Source organism: Bactrocera oleae, chromosome 2 (genome assembly GCF_042242935.1).
Source record: "Bactrocera oleae isolate idBacOlea1 chromosome 2, idBacOlea1, whole genome shotgun sequence".
NCBI classification, from domain to species: Eukaryota; Metazoa; Arthropoda; class Insecta; order Diptera; family Tephritidae; genus Bactrocera; species Bactrocera oleae.
The window spans coordinates 41,217,379-41,234,762 of NC_091536.1; the positions used below are offsets into that span (position 1 = coordinate 41,217,379).

At 36.5% G+C, this 17,384-nt stretch overlaps 1 protein-coding gene across 4 annotated transcripts in view; it reads left to right on the forward strand.

Annotated features, from left to right (window-relative positions):
- Nepl16 (Neprilysin-like 16) overlaps positions 1–17,384 on the forward strand; it is a 1,095,435-nt gene that overhangs the window by 567,972 nt on the left and 510,079 nt on the right. For all 4 annotated transcript variants that reach the window (XM_070113033.1, XM_070113031.1, XM_070113030.1 and 1 more), the window contains exon 8: positions 10,596–10,651. In XM_070113033.1, coding sequence (XP_069969134.1) covers positions 10,596–10,651 — 56 coding nt within the window. The remainder of the gene's footprint in view (positions 1–10,595; positions 10,652–17,384) is intronic.

The window sequence follows — 17,384 nt, forward strand, 5'->3', positions numbered from 1 at the left end:
TATGGAGCACAGTTTACGCCAAAGGTAACTGTTTTCAATTTATAGTCGCGGAGTGGACTATTGGGAGATTTTCGGAAAATAATTCGCTGAAAATCTTGATCGTCTTTATGTACGACTATTTGTCTATACATTTTTTCGACGTCTCCGTTATATACGTATTTGAATATACGCCAATTTAAAATCAGTAGCACTAAATCTGGTTGGAGCGTGGTTCCCGTAAATAGAATATCATTTAGGGAATTCCCCAAGCTAGTAGATCTTGATGCATTAAAATCAACTCTTACTTTAGTTGTTTTTTTGTCTGGCTTTACTACTGCGTGATGAGGCAAGTAAAATGAGTAATATTTGCCATATATGATTTTTTCGCATGGGCTTACTTCCTCCATGTGGTCTAAATATAGGTATTCTTCTAACACGCCATCGTATTCTGGCTTAAGCTCACCGTTTAAGTAAGTTCTTTTCCATACTTAAAAACTGCTGTATTGCAGAGGTGCGAGAGTGACCTAAGGCGAGTGTGTTAGGAAATTATTGTTTTAGTGGTAGTCGTACGACGTACCGACCATTATCTGATCTAGTAGTTGTGGCTTTGTAAAAGTCTTCACAGTACTGATCTTCAAGGGTTGTGATTGATGTGGGGGGGAGCTCTTCTAACTCCCAAAATTTCTTTAATTGTGAATTGAGGTATTCGTTTGAGATTTCCTCAACCTGAGTGGTCATGGTAGTAATTGGTTCCGAAACTAGTCCACTTAGGATCCACCCAAAAATAGTGTTTTGTGCCAGAAGTGTATTTGAAATTTTCTCAATACCTTCGAGTATTATCTGTGGTATGAGATCGCTGCCTAATAGAAGGTCTATTTGAGCGGGAGTGTTGCAGTTGGGATCTGCTAGCTTTAGGTGTGAAACCTTTTGCCAATGTTTGCTATTTATATGATAGCTTGGAAGCATATTTGTTATTTGCGGTAATGCTATAGAATCTGCTTGTATGTGCTTATCCGCTTGGGGGGAAATTAAGGTAATGGGGCAGATTTTATTTGAGTTTTGGACTACTCTTCCGCCCATTCCCGTGATTTCAAAATTGGCTAGTTTTGTTGGCAGTTGTAGCCTATTTTGAGCCCTAGACGCCATGAACGATCGTTGTGATCCTTGGTCTATTAAGGCGCTAAGTTTAAACAGTTCTCCTCGGTGTTCGATGGAGACGACTGCTGTGGGTAGTAGTACTCTACTTTGATTTTCGCTGTGTAGCGTTTGGGTTTTTAATGCCTTTGAGCAGCATGGTGCTTCTTGGCAATTTTCGGGATTTCGCACTTCGGGATTTGCTGTTGCAACTAAACCCGTGGCTCTTTTCATATTTGCGCTGTTTGGGGGTGAGCTGGAAAATGTGTTGTAATGCAGCATTGAACGATGTCGTTTATGACAATAAATGCAATTAAGTTTGCTTTCGCACTCTTTAAGTGTATGTGCATGTGATAGGCAATTTGTAAAAAGTCTTTTCGTTTTTATAAAATTGTTTCGATCGATAATATTCATCTTTTTGAATCTCTTGCAAGATTTGAGCTTATGCCCCCCTGTACATAGTTCGCATGACGTTTGCTTGTATTGTTCGGATTTGAACGTTTGATTTCTGAAGAAGCTTCTGTTTAAATTGTTGTTGCTACTGGCTTGAGGTTTGTGGAAGCTTCTATTTAGGTCATGTTGAACAGTTTTCGTTCTGACCATTTTTTTATCTACCCTTTCTGCGATTTCGTATTGGGTTATTACAAAGTCTTTCATCTGTTGCCACGTTGGGCATTTTTTCCGAGATGAGAGCGATTGCTCCCACAAAAGTAACGATTTTTCTGGTAATGCCGCGGTGCATATATTTACCAGAATAGGGTCCCAGCTATCTGTGGGAATATTTTTAGTCGATAAAACCGACAAACAATTAGAAACAGTGGATTGTAGTCTAATAAATTCATCACTTGTTTCTTTCTGAATTTTAGGCAAGTTCATTAGTATCGTTACTTGCTTATTGACCAATCTTCTTTCATTTTCGTATCTTGCTTTTAGAGCTTCCCAAGCCAGATTGAAATTATCGTCATTTAGTGCGAACTGTTTGACTATGACGCCTGCTTGACCTTTTGTTTTGTATCGGAGGTGATACAATTTTTGCGCATTTGTTAATTTTGGGTGGTTTATGTAAACGGCTGTAAACATGTCCCGGAAGGACGGCCATTGTTCATAACCACCATGAAATATTTCTGTATCACATGTGGGCACCTTGAGATGGATGCCTGAACTTGCCTCATGACTTTATACTTGTGGCAGCTCTACTCGCTGATGTGGAGTAGGTGCAATTGCTTTTATTAGCTTAAGTTGATCGAAAATCATTGCTTTAGTTTCTTCGAATTGGTCTAAACAGTTTTCGTATTTTGCGTAAGCCGAAGATTTGAAATTTTGTGGTAGATCTGAGTCGTCAGATTCTACAATTGCGTCATATGCAGTTTGGAGACGAGACCAAAAATTGTCAATATTGTCTTTTTTGATTTCTAATACCGATTCAGAATTATCTTGAATCGGAGAAGAAGAAAGTCGAGTGCAGTATCTTATAAAACTGTCACTCTCAGCGATGAATTTACTGTATGTAATGTCTTTCCCCCTTTTTTGCTTTATAGCACCTTGCTTTGAGCGTGTAGCTTCTGCAGGTGTACATGGACTTCTTTCGTCAGAAATCATTTTTGGAACTTTTAGCAACTGAGTTCTTTTAGAATCTTTCGAGTCTGAGCTCATTTAAGAGATGCGCCGAAATAAAATAAAATATTTTCAATGTAAGAAATATATGAAAATTTAAAACCTCTTTTAAGGAAATAAAGGTTTTTGTTATTTTAAAAAAAAAAAAAAATAAACAAATTAATAACTTTTTTAAAATCGTATGAGTACCTAACTCTTTTATGATAATAAGAGTTTTTATTTAATGAAATGAATATATTACGCGTATTTCGTGTTTTATCGCTTTTTTTCCTTTAATATTATTTAATTGATTAATATTAAACGCAAATGTTTTTTATTTTTACTTTTATTTGTAAGTATTATGTGTCCGTAATTTCTATGGGGTATACCTATAAGCGGATCAGCTGATACATATGTACTTGACGTTATGCGCAATTTCGGTTTTTACCGTAAAATAAACCGAAATATCGAAACAGTTTGGTAACCGCTCTTTTTTGTTATTGCCTTTATTAAGACGGATTTTTCATATCACATACATATAATAAGAGGATATATACATATACTAAATGGAATCGATACGACTCACTTTGGGGTTTCCGCCAAGGGGTTTTGGGGACAATATTTTATCTATATGCCTGTGCGTGTGCCTTTCGTTGTTTTTTCCCACTCCTTTGCTGCTTAGCTGCGGTGGGTGACTTTGGTGAGCTGGTGTGGTTGTTGTTGCTAGCTGGTATGGTTTTTTATTTATTTAGTTCGCGCCCGTTCTGTCTTTTTATGTATGTATTTTTGTTGTTTTTCGTTGAAATTCGCGCCCGTTCTGTCTTTTTATGTATGTATTTTTGTTGCTTTTTGTTGAAACTCGCGCCCGTACTTAATTTCTTATTATTTCGCGCACGCTGTTGGTCTTCCTTTTTTTTTTTGTTATGTATATATGTATGTTTGTGTCACTGCACTTCACTCACTTCTATCTTTTGTATATATATTTTTTTTTTTGTATTTTTTTTCTGTTTTTTTTTTTTTGTTACTCTTTTATTTTTTGTATATGTATATGTGTTGTTCCACTGCACTGCACAGCACTTACACACGTGCTCACATAATTAAGTCACTGCATGGCAAGCTAACGTTTCACAATATAAAGTCCTCGAAGTAGCTTTGCATTTGTAAAATGGTATGGAAAAAGTTTCAGTTATCTATGTCGAAATTGCCAAGAACAAATTCAGAGAAATTAGTATTGTGGTTGGCGAAAAAATTTAAATTGTTTCACAGTTGGTCTAGTCCCGTGTGCTCACATAATTAAGTCATTATAACAAAAGCCGTTTTTGCAACGATCTACGTAAAAAAAAATATTAAGAAAGTGAAAAGGTGTATTGTCTTCACTAATATAATAGGTTTTTTGATAGTTTTCTAAATAATGGTCAAAAATAAGAGCTCAGCTCCGTGTGAAAAAAAATCATATGGGTATGTTACCAAAAGTACAAAAAATTTTCGACAGTAACGGAATATTTGACTTTTTTTTGGGGAAAGGTTAAGAATAATATGCAATATTTTAGTAAAGATGAGATCATTGAAAATGTGGCCCATAAAAAACCGAGAAATACAACATTTAATGGCGGTAGGGAAATAGTACGGATGAGCCAGGTGGATCCTTTTTTGACCTCACGTGAAATTAGAGCCCAAATGGGGCATAAACAAGGTGTACGTGTATCAGCATAGATAGTCCGCCGTAGATTGCAAAAAAACTCCCTCAATGGCCGAATTGCACAAGGTAAACCGAACGTACCAAGGACGAACATCAAACGAAGGCCATGACTGATGATCCACCATGTTTAATGGTTTTATTTTGTATATCGTGGGTTTAATTCTTGTAGTGGTGGTCGCCTGACATAGAGTCTACCATCATTCCTAAAGATGTTAAAGTTGGATTCATCACTCTAGACCATTAGATACCAGAATTTCGAGTCCTTTTGCTGGTGCTCTCTTGCAAACGCTAGCCTTCGTTTGATGTTCGTCCTTGGTACGTTGTATATGCTTTTGTTTCTTTTTTTTTTCGTGTGTATATAAACGTTTAGTCACTTCACTTTCACTTGAGTTATATATTATCTATATTCTTATATTTAAAAAAACAATTTTTTTATTATAATTTTTTATTTATTTTTTGTTTTTGTTCACTCCATAGTGCCGTTCACTATCCGGCTCGAAGGACCAATAAGTAATTGTTTCGGTTACGCACTCACTTTGTTTCCACTTGTTTGCACTGTTCCGTAACAAAAAACCAAACGGACACGGTCGGTACGGCTGATATATAAAAAATACGGGCGGAAAAGTTGTACGTCTCGTTCGCTTGAATTGCTAACGAAAAAAGAGGCGATTTGGTCCTCTGTTAGTCCCTTTTGAGTGTTGAGTTGTGGTGTGATGTGATGTGTATGTGTGGGTGGCCTGAGTGGTGTGATGTCTGTTGTGGATCGTGTTGATGTGGTGTGTTGGCGCGCAGTGGCGTGTATGGAGGGGGGAGGCGTAACTCATCTAGCCAATGATGAAGTTTTGTTGTTTGTATGGGAAGAAAGACTGGTGAAAGAAAAATTGTGTGAAGCATTTGGGATAGAATTTTGTGCTTTTTCGATGCTGATATGTTGCAGGTTGTTATTGTAGGCAAAGCTATAAAATATATTATTGTTTACGGTTGGATTGTTGTTTTGGGAAGGAATTTCATTGTTTTCCTGCGCAGATAGAAGGTTTGGGTTATCGGCTATTCGTTGTGATAAAAATTCGAAAAGTTCATTATCACTGTTTGGGACTTGTGGAAAGGAGGTGATGTTCGATGTTAGACCAGAGAACTTAGAAGAATGAAAAGGTGCAGATTCGACAGCGAATATTTGTAAAATTTTATCGGGGAGTTCACCTCACACGCAGGAGAAACAAATAACATTTCTCCCTTTTATAACAGCGGTGAATCTGTACACATACGCTCCCTTAACATAACCAAACGGCGAATATTGAAGAGAAAATAATACTTATGCCAAACTGGGAATATTGATATGCCATTTAAAATATATTCCCTTTTATTGAACTATTATTTATTTTTTTTTAAATTATTTTATGGTAATTAATTTTTACTTTATTATGAGAACTATATAAAAGTACTTTTAAATTATGACTAATAAATTATTTATATATATTTCTTAAAATAATTTATGTACTTGACATCATTATGGAGTCATAAAAGTACAGAATTGTGCTTTGCCGGCGGCATTTTCATATCATGTGTACGTGTAAAGAAATATGAAAGAAAAAGATTTGTAAATTTGTCTACAAACACCATATGTATGTAGATATGTACACTCATTACTTCATGTGAAATCTCCGTTGCTCGAAGCTCACGTTTTTTGCTTTTATGTCAAAGGGTCAATCTGTCGAACGACTGACGCGACGACAAAGCTTCACAATATTATGTTGTTGGTAGAAAATCCGAGATGTGCCGAAAAATAAACGAACGCTCTCCGATTGTCATCGCTTCCCTTGCCGCTCTAACCAGAGAACTTAAAACAATGAGAAGGTGCAGGTTCGACAGCGAACAATTTGTAGGAATTTATCAAGGAGTTCACCACAGATGCACGAGAAACAAATAACATTTTTCGCTTTTATAACAGCGGTGAATCTGTACACATACGCTCTCTTAACATAACCAACCGACGAATATTGAAGAGAATATAATATGTGAGCAAAACTTAATTCATTTTTACTTTATTATGAGAAATATATCAAAATACTTTTAAATTATTACTAATAAAGTATTTTGATATATTTCTTAAAATAATTCATTAATCCCGGTTAAGTGCCAAAACCAAAGATGCAGATTTTTTGTGCTTTGTAGTACATAAGCGATTGTGGTACTAAAGCGAGTGGTACCAAAAAAAATTATTTCTATGTATTTAAAAAAAAAATTACCGTTTTCTTTAAAAAATTAAGAAAAAAAAGTGAGATGCAGCAAGACACCGGCAGATAAGAGGGATTGGAGGAGTGATACTTAACCGGGGTTTACTGTATACATAAATCAGAGGAATATTGAATATTTTCTTTAAAAAGTTTCTTGAATTGTAAATCGACAAATTTACTATGTTGTCACTTTTATTCTAAAATATTTTAATACTCATATTTGAGGGGTTGTCACTTTTCCCTTCTAGAGGGAAAATCAGAAATTTGTTCAATTTATGATTTTTAGCTTTTGCCATCGTCGCGAAAAGGCGCTTGTAGGCAAACGCATGCTCGGGGAGATGTGTAAGGCGTTTGCTTTTATGAATGAAACAACTTAGCTTATTGCTTGGGCGCCAGCGTTCATGAATGAAAATGTTGCTGGTGTGTGATCTACTACAAATTTAGGATTTGTCAATTTGGCTGCCATATTGATTTCTGGTGCTGATGCTATTTGAGACAATGGTTGTTTTTGTACAACAATGTTTGTATTTTTCCTATTGGCTGACGTACTTACATTTGTACTCTTAAATGTATGTAGATTTGTGTATGCATTACTTATTTTGTGCGGTCATATGCATATTTGTACATACATACTTACATATAGAGCAGTGCGCTCACATGTATTTATTGATAATTGATAATATATTATTATATTATATAATATAACATATTGATGTACATACATAAATTATTAATTCTGTAAAAATTGAAATTAGAAAATTATGAAAATAGTAAAATATCATTTTTTGCATAATCTTTCACATTTTATCAATGTAGCATTTGTGCAAAAAAATAATAATTTATCAATTTTTCATCATAAAAATCGTTTATATGGCAAAAAATAATCATGCATATGTGAAATGGCATTTGTATTTCTTGTTTTCTCATTCATTTCATTTCATTTTTCTCTTTATATTGGTAGATACGTATTTTGTCAGAGAACGTTGTTAAAAATTCTCATTTCTGTTAAATAACAGCAAAACTATACAGAAAGTGGTGAACTCCTTGATCTCAAATTTTCAGCCAAGCAATCGAGCATCATACAAAATTCAATTTGCACCTTCTCATTGTTTTAAGTTCTCTGCTCTAACAGCGTTGCCCACAAATCTTCGTAAATATGTATGTTCATATATGAGCATGTATACATATTGACGCAGATTTTTGCCAGCCACGGAAAAATATTTTAGAATTGTGAAATATTTTATATCGACAAAAGCTTTTTTGCCACTTTTGTCACTTTTTTCTGTGTTTTGTGAGTTTGCAGGGTTGTCACTTTTCCCTTCTAGAGGGAACATCAGAAAGTGGTTCAATTTATGGTTTCTAGCTTTTGCCATCGTCGCGAAAAGAGGCTTGTAGGCAAACGCATGTGCGCCAGCGTTCATGAATGAAAATGTTGTTGTTGTGTGATTTACTACAAATTTATTTGAGAAAATTGTTGTTTTTGTATAACAATGTTTGTATTATTCCTAATGGCTGACATATAATATATACATCTGTACGCTTATGTGTAGTACATGGACATGTTTTTATTGATAAGTGATAATATCATAGATTCTATTTCTCATTGTGTGAAATTAGAAAATTATTTAAAAAGGAATATATATTTTTTTTTGCATAATCTTTCGCATTTTATCATGCCTCATTTATGCAAAAAAAAATTCATTAATTCATAAAATAATCATGCATATGTGCAGTGGCATTTGTATTTTTTGTTTTTTCATTCATTTCATTTAATTTTTCTTTTTATGTTGGGAGATACGTATTTTGCCAGAGAACGTTGTTATAAATTCTAATTTCTGTTAAATAACAGCAAATACTACAGAAAGTGGTGAACTCCTTGATCTCAATTTTTCAGTTCTGTTAGCCTTCCAATCGAGCATCATACAAAATTCAATTTGCACCTTCTCGTTCTTCAAAGTTCTCTGGTAAGACTATAGCTTGTGCTTTGATTCTCTTATCCGCTTCGGGGAATTAGGGTAATGCGGCAGATTTTGTTTGAGTTTTGGACTACTTTTCCGCCCATTCCATAATTTCAAAATTCAATTGTTTTGTTGGCAGTATTAGCCTTTTTTTTTGTGCTTAAGACACTATGAAGGATCGTTGTGATCCTTAGTTTTTAAGGCTCTAAGTTTGAAGAGTTCTCCTCGTTGTTCGATGGAGATGACTGCTGTGGGTAGTAATGCCCTATTTTCTATTTCGCTGTATAGGGTATGAGTTTTTGAACTTTCGAGCTTTTTCAGGATTTGCTTTGACAATTAAACCCGTGGTTCTTTTCTTATAAACGCTGCTTTGGTGTGAGCTAGGATATGTGCTGTAATGAAGTGTTGTCTTTTATGATAATAGAAACAATTTAATTTGCTTTTTTCAATCTTTATGAGTATGCGCATGTAACAAGTAATTTATACAAATCTTTTTAATCTTGTAAACACTTTTTTTCGTTAACTTTTCGCAAGATTGTAGTTTATTTGTGCAATTAAACGGGGAAAATTAAAGGTATATTTTTTTAATAACACATATTTTTAACCAATTATACGGGGAAACCAATTAACCGGGTTTAGTTAAACGGGAACGTTTACCCGTATTTTGTATGCAATATATTTTAACCGATCAAGTAATTCAAATAAGTGCGAATATCAATTAACCGGGGATTTTTAAGCGAGGGATAGTGTACAATTTTGCGTTTTTGATAATTTGGGATGGTTGATGTAAACAGCGGTAAACATGTCCCAGATGGGCGGCCATTATTCAATACCTCAATAAAATGTTTCTGTGTCTCATGCGGACACCTCGAGATGGATGCCTGAACTTGCCTTTTGACTATGTATTTGTGGCAGCACTACTCTCGCTTTAACATAGTTTGTCGGAGATCATAGCTTTAGTTGTATTATACTGGTCTAAGCAGCTTTGTACTTTGCGTAAGCCGATGATTCCAAATTTGTAGGTAGAACTGAATCGTCAGATTCTACTATTGCGTCATGAGCCGCTTGGAGGCGTGTCCAAAACTTGTTGAGGCTATTATTTTTAATTTATAATACCGATTCAGAATTTTCTGAATTGGCGAAGATGAAAATCTAGTGCAATATGTTATTAAACGGTCACTTTCAGAAATAAATTTAGCGACGGAACAATCTTCGACTTTGCTTTGGAGCAAACTGTTTTTAGCATGTAGCTTCTAACCCTTATCAAGTTCGTCAATCATCATTTTTATACCCTGAATACAGTATATTAAATTTGCCACGAAGTTTGTAACACCCAGAAGTAAACATTGGAGGCCCTATAAAATATATACATAAATGATCAGCATGGGGAGTTGAGTTGATTTAGCCATGTCCTTCTGTCCCTCAGTTATGAAGCTCTCTGAAATTTCACACTTGTCCTTTTCTTACTTAGAAGCTGCTCATTTGTCGGAATGGCTCTGTATATAGCTGTCATATTAACTGAACTATCGGAATAAAGTGCTTTTTTGAAAAACTAGTTGATTACTGGGAGATATTACAAAGAAAACGGTTGTTTTTACTAACTACTCACAAAATGCATTAATAATACTTGCTACTGGTTGTGACAGCACAACGAAGCTTTGACAACTTTCGTCATAAATTTGGAGAGCAATCCGATACATACTTACATACAGAATGTGTCCTCGCTCCAAAATATCGAACAAACCTGTTTCCATCCTATAGTTAGGTAATAGACTTTTTACCATATATTTCGAACAATATATATATAATATATATTAATAATAATTGCTCCAACAACATCTGATAGTTTTCTATAGACATTTCAATGTATTTCATACTCATTAATGCTCTAATTCGCTCGAACTTATCTATTTCATTGTTTATCAATATGTTTATGTTTAGGTGGTATTTTAAACATATATAATACAACATATTGAAGATATTTTTTATTAATTTTAGATGGGCTTATCCAATCATTTCAAAAGTATTTTACGATACATTAAGCCACTCAATAGGTAAGTAAAATAAATATATGTATTATTACTCGAGGACTCGAGGAGTCGTGGTTCGCCCCCCAAAAGGTTTAACGCACATATGTATGTATGTATATCACAAACTAAACTTGGGGAGAACAAGTCCCTTTGGTATCTCTTTATACACTATGAGAATGAGTGAAATCAGATTATAACCACGCCCACTACCCATATAACGGTTATGCTGGAAACTAATAAAAAAGCGATAACTTAACAACTAAATACGTCAGAGGCATTAAATTTCGCAACTGACATCGCACAAAAAAGTTTTATAGTGTATAGTATATGTGCATGTAATAGTATAAAAATTGTGAAATAATCGGACCACAACCACGCCTACTTCCCATAAACAACAATTTTAAATTCCATTTAAATCTCTTATTTTACAGTATACTAATCAAGCACAATCGAAGATATCGGGTAAAAAATTGCACACATAATGGTTTTAAGATAAGATAAGATTTTATTGACATTCAGAGGGAATTTTTCCTGATAATAATGCTCTTGTTCCAAAAATTGATAAAAAAGAGTCAATACTTCCCCGAGTCCCAATATACAAGGTACCACCAATCGTGGTACAAAACAAAAACCTTTTTTCTGTGTGAGTAATCGACTTACATTTTTTTTATTTGGCAGGTTATTATTTAAAATTTTTAAAAATTAATGCTTGCGATACCGAAAGGATTGTTTGGATAGTGCAGCGATACCATGCTTTGCAGTCCGTCATATCCATCCAAAGGGAACTCAAACGGAATTTTGGCGGCATCTCCCCCGAGTAGATGGAGATCCGTATGTTCGTGTTCAAGAAATACTCGTGGCTGTTGCATCGTCAATTCAGGCAAATCCAAGAGTTTCGACTCGTAACTTATCGGCGCAAATTGGAGTTAACTGATGGTCATTACAACGGATAATTCATGATGACTTAACCCTGTTTCTGTACAAAATTCAAATAACAAGCCGGTTAAACCCTTGTTTTTTTTTTGTAAATAGGGGGAAGCATCGAAAGTCGAAGTGCGGACCTTTAATCCGCTAAACCTAAACTACTCCCAACTCATGTCTCTCCCACAGACACGACAATACGGACTAAAATCACGATGAAGTTGGAATAGATACTTTCTAAAGCATCCATGCCCACTCAGTATTTCGGTTAGGTGGAAATTCAGGTCCCCATGTCGTCTGTCTATCCACGAATGAATGTCCGGAATCAGTCTGTGGGTCCATCGTCCTTTAGATGAGGTTTGCCACCGCTGCTGCCTCATTGTTAAGCTCTTGGTTCTTTCCTCCTTGTTTACTCTTGAAGACAGCACTGAGAGCTGATACAGTCGCGCGAATTCTTCACCCTTAGATGTCAATAGGCGGCATGCTGGCTTATACTTTAGCAGCATCACTTGATATCGTTCAGATGGCACTTATTACTCGGATTGCAGAGAGCATATGTACTGCGTTTATTTGTCTAACATATGATTTTATGTCTATATTGGTGCTGCATATAAAATCACGGAACTCATTGCTTTTGCTATTAAAAACCGTCGGCTGGAACGCACGCAGCCTCTATTAGCCATCATTTTCGATAGAGCATTATAAATTTTGTTTGCTTACCGGAAGTATGCACCAGGTGTTCTTTAAATTTCAATTTGGAGTTTAGTATTACTGCCAGATACTTCATTTGCGAATGAAAAGTAATCTCGCACTCCCCTATGGTGACTGATAACCTTTCTTCAACCATTGGTGCAGACTATTAATGCAATCGTTGCATTTAAGCCTGAGGTCATCTAAATGTTTAGTCACTGCTACCACTATTAAATCATAAGCATACGCTACTGTTTTCACGTTTTTTGGTTTATGTATTCTTAGTACCCCGTCGTACATAAAGTTCCATAGTAGAGGGCCTAAGATCGAGCCTTGCGGTACTCCACTCGAGACAGTGTAGCAGACCATTAATGCAATCGTTGCATTTAAGCCTGACGTCATCTAAATGTTTAGGCACTGCTACCACTATTAAATCATTAGCATACGCTACTGTTTTCACGTTTTTTGGTTTATGTATTCTTAGTACCCCGTCGTACATAAAGTTCCATAGTAGAGGGCCTAAGACCGAGCCATGCGGTACTCCACTCGGGACAGTGTAGCTCTGAGTGCCCTCGTCGGTGTCGAGTAACAATCTACGATTTTTAAAATAGCTCATTATAATATTAACGAGATATTGGGGAGCGCGTATTTCGTATAGAGCTTTGATTATATAATATTATATTTTCCCACTTTGCGGAGTTAAACGCATTTTTCACGTCCAGAGTAATTAGAGCGCAATACTTTTTTGTGCCACCTTTCCATCTTTTGCCACTTACTGTACATTTCGCAGTATTAACGACTTCTCTTATTGTCTTTCTAATAGTCCGCTGGCTTTTTGGATTGCTAACGCCAAGCAGTTTCTTACAATGCTTTCTTACACTTTACCAATCGTGACCAACAATGGTGACTCTGCCGCATCGTGTCGTGGCGTAGGAGATAGGGTGGTTTTTCAGAAATAATGACCCGACTATTCTTCTCATAAAGGATGCGCTATTAGGCTGCTGGGGCTTATTTTTAAGTTTGGGCATGCATATTTTGTAGGCAGTTCCCAATGGGTCTATGTTCGCTTGATTACAGAGCTTCTCGAAACTGTTTATTTCGCTACGGGTAATCGCTGACTTCAAGAGCTTCTTTTGCCTTTTACACGTTTCCCTGAACTCAAGTAGACGACGTCTGAGTAACAAAATTTCCTGTGCGTGGCTATTTCCGCGTTTCACCAATATACTGGCCTTCGTTTATTATGGTGTGTTGTCCTACGCATAGTTGCGTCGCATGTTGCGACCAGTTATTTCCGGACCGCGGATACCAAGTGGATGGCATCTTCACCTGATGTCTTTGCCGCACTCCAGACTATCTCGAAAACGTCTTTATCGAAATCTTTTTGGCTCCAGCTTTGGCTTTGGGAAGAATTTCTTTTGGGTGGGACCGTTTCCCTAGAGTACAAAACTTCATCAATTATAGCAAAATGATCGCTATTTGTGTAGATGTCTGACACTTCCTACCTTATGCTCAGTGTGTTATTAGTAAACATTAGGTCTATTATAGAACCTTTATTTCCTTTTTGGTAAGTATTTTTCGTGCCGCTATTCATTAACGTAAGGTTCGTTTGGCTCATGAATTCTAAAAGTAAACGCCCACGTTGGTTTGCTCTTTTGCTGTCCCAAGCAGTAGACCATGCGTTAAAGTCGCCCGCTATTATCATTGACGATTTGCCTCTAGTTTTCAGGGACAATTCCAGGAGAAAGTGCTCGAAATCTTTAATTGATGCGCTGGGACGGGCATAGCAGCTTACAAAATATATGGCTAGTACTTTTGCCCATGTTAAACCATTATGAGCTTGCTTGGAATGCAACATAAAAGGTTTCCCTTTACAAGACCAAATTGCTGCCTTGCCAGATCTGTCTGTGATCCAACTGCTCTCCGAACGCTGGCAGTATTGCTCGCTTAATAACGCGATATCAATATTTTTTTACTCTCGCAACTTGTTGCTACATAGTATAATAGTTTTGTTCACCTAACGTTTGTTTGTACCATCAAAAACTAATCGAGTTAGATATAGAGTTATATATATATATAAATGATCAGGAGGAAGAGACGAGTTGAAATCCGGGTGACTGTCTGTCCGTCCGTCTGTTCAAGCTGTAACTTGGTTAAAAATTGAGATATCTTTATGAAACTTGGTACACATGTTTCTTGGTACCGGGAGACGGTTGGTATTGCAGATGGGCGTAATCGGACCACTGCCACGCCCACAAAACGGCATTAATCAAAAACAAATAAATTGCCATAACTAAGCTCCGCAATAAGATACAAGACTGTTATTTGGTACACAGGATCACATTAAATAGGGGCGTCTGTAACAAAAAACTTTTTTTTGAAATGGGCGTGGTCCCGCCCTTAATAGGTTTAATGTGCATATCTCCTAAACTGCTAAAGCTATAATAACAAAATTGACTGGAAGCAAATGCTTTTAGCACCTCTATTGACAGTGTGAAAATGGGTGGAATCGGGGACATCGTTTTTTTGGACACGCAAGCATCCAAGAGCAATTTGTGTGCCACTAGTTTTTTTCATACTTTTGACGCTTTTTTTTCTCCAGGTTTTGGATCCCACACTACTTGTGTAGTGCCTCGCAGATTTCTTCAGGAGTTGTAATTTCGTCTAGGTCCTTACAAACTATTGTAACGTTGTGGGATTTTGGTTGTATCACCGCCATTTCACCCACCGCTCCCTCTAAGACGCTTTGGAACGATTCGGCTTTCTTATCTGCCTGATTTGTTAATTCAATAATTAGGTCTCCTTTCAGGGTTTTCCGTATGTAGGTCACGTTTGATCCCAACTCTTCAAAACCCCTGTCGCTTTTTATCTTCCGCAGAATGTCAGCATACGATGCACGCTCCTTTCTGGTTATTATGATGGCGTCCGGTTTTTGTTCTTGTTTCTTCTGGATAGGCTTCCTCTTTTTCACAACGTCCACTCATTTTTGCCTGCGCTATGTTGATCCCTAGCGTTTTCCTTTATTATTATCGTAGGCTCACTGGTTGTTGGCTGTACTTTTTCAACAGTTTTTTTGGGTTTTTTCGTGGGGGTTAAGTACCTCGATGTCTTCCGCTGCCGTTTTGGGGTATTTATCTCTTTATACATTGGAGATACTTGTGTTGATTTTACAACAATAAATTTTTTCCGTTGATTCTGCGGTTTCCCTGCAGGCTCATAATGCTTCTCAGTAGATCGCGCATAGCTTGGTTAACGTGCCTTTGACTAGAAATTATGTTTTCCAATTTTTTTACTTCACTACCCAGTTTATTAAAATAATCAAGGGTTCACTATTTTCTGATTTTTCCTCATCAGTAATTTCACCATTAAATGTTGATCCAGCAGCGGTGGATTTCTCATTTCTGTCATTAGGTGGCGTTCTCAAAATTTTAGAATAAGAAAAGGATTCTCGGGTATACCTCAGCTAGAGAATAGTTTGCGTACACCTGTCAATGGGTATGTTCAAACCCTAGCGCTAAACCTATACTTATGTTATGAATGGTTGGCAACGCCAAAACGAAATGGAGAAAACGAAGAGGGGAACAGCTGTTTAATTGAAACAAAACGGCGAAAAATTATAGAAAATGATAAACATAATCAAAAGTTATTAACAATTCTTTCAAAGAAAAGGGCAGGTGCAAATGATTTTTTATTTATAACAAATTTGTACTAAGTTTGCCGGTAAGTCGAAAACAAAAGCTAATGTGCTTTACAGTGAAAAGCTGGAATTATCAGCAGGTAACCCAAGAGCACAAGAAATACGTCCACCTCACTCAGACACTACTCTATGTTCCTCTAGATTTGCCTAATCGTCTGGAATTTTGCAAAACTATTATTGAAATGGCCGAAGAACACAATAACTTGACAAATTGCTTGCTTATTTCTGATGAGGGCCATTTTGATCTAAACGGAAATGCAAACAAGCAAAATTGCCATATATGGAATGAATAAAATCCAGAAATAATCCACGAGTTGGAACGAGTCACTGTGTGGTGCGCAGTTTCATCAAGGTGTATTGTCGGCCCATACTTCTTTGAAGAAAACGGTGTAACAGTAACTGTCAATGGGCACCGTTGTTTAAAGATGTTGAAAAGATTTTGTTGAGAGCAACTGCACAAATAGCCAGACCGGTTATTGCGGAGCTCAAACGTAAAATTGAGGCAATCCCAGCTTTAACCCTTTCAGTCGCAATAAATAATTTTCTAATTAGGTGTCGCATATTCGTCGCTGAGCATGGATATCGGTCCATAAGTTTTAAAAATAATTAATTATATAAAATAAAATAAAATTTGCTATATAATAAAAAGAATAGATAATATAACAGTTATTACGGTCTGTTTTTGCAGTACGATTTGACTTTATATTGTATATGCCGGTCAATATGTGAGATATCTTAAAGAAAAAATGATACCATCTCTAATAACAGTGTGTCAAATTTTTTCTGGTAACAATATAAAGTCACTGCTACCGCTAGCCCCCATTAGACATATACATAAGTATTATATCAGAATAGCTGCAACGAGTATGATTAAGTCTGATCAAAGACTCCTTCACAAATACAAAAGATTCTTTAGAAGAACTTGATTCCGATCATTCAGCTTCAATATATATCTCTGGGTGTTACAAACTTCGTGGCAAACTCAATATACTTTTCAGGGGTCACAACGACTCTTCTAGCTCCAGCATATTGATAAACTCCAATATTTGGCTGGGTGCTAGTGAAGCGATCGATCTCTGTTTGGAAATATGGATCACAGGGCCTTAATTCTGCGTCTGCAGACTGCTGTGCAGTCCACCAACAGGTGTTCTGGGGTTTGCGGCTTCGTGACACAGAACCGTCAATTTGCAGAAGAGACTAAGCTCATGTTGAATAAATGCTTATTGAGCCTGCAATGCACGGTGTAAAACGCGACAAGTAGCCGAAATTTGTTTCTCGGGAGATTAATTACGGTTATAAACCGTCTGAGGTCATAACCCCCCCTCAGCAACCTGGCATGGCGCATGCCTTGGAGACGTTGCCAATGTCTCTCCCTGCCTGCTCTTTCCTATTTACGGAGCAGCTTTTTAATGATGTGTGGACCAACCGCTACGCATGGTTCTGGTCCTACCA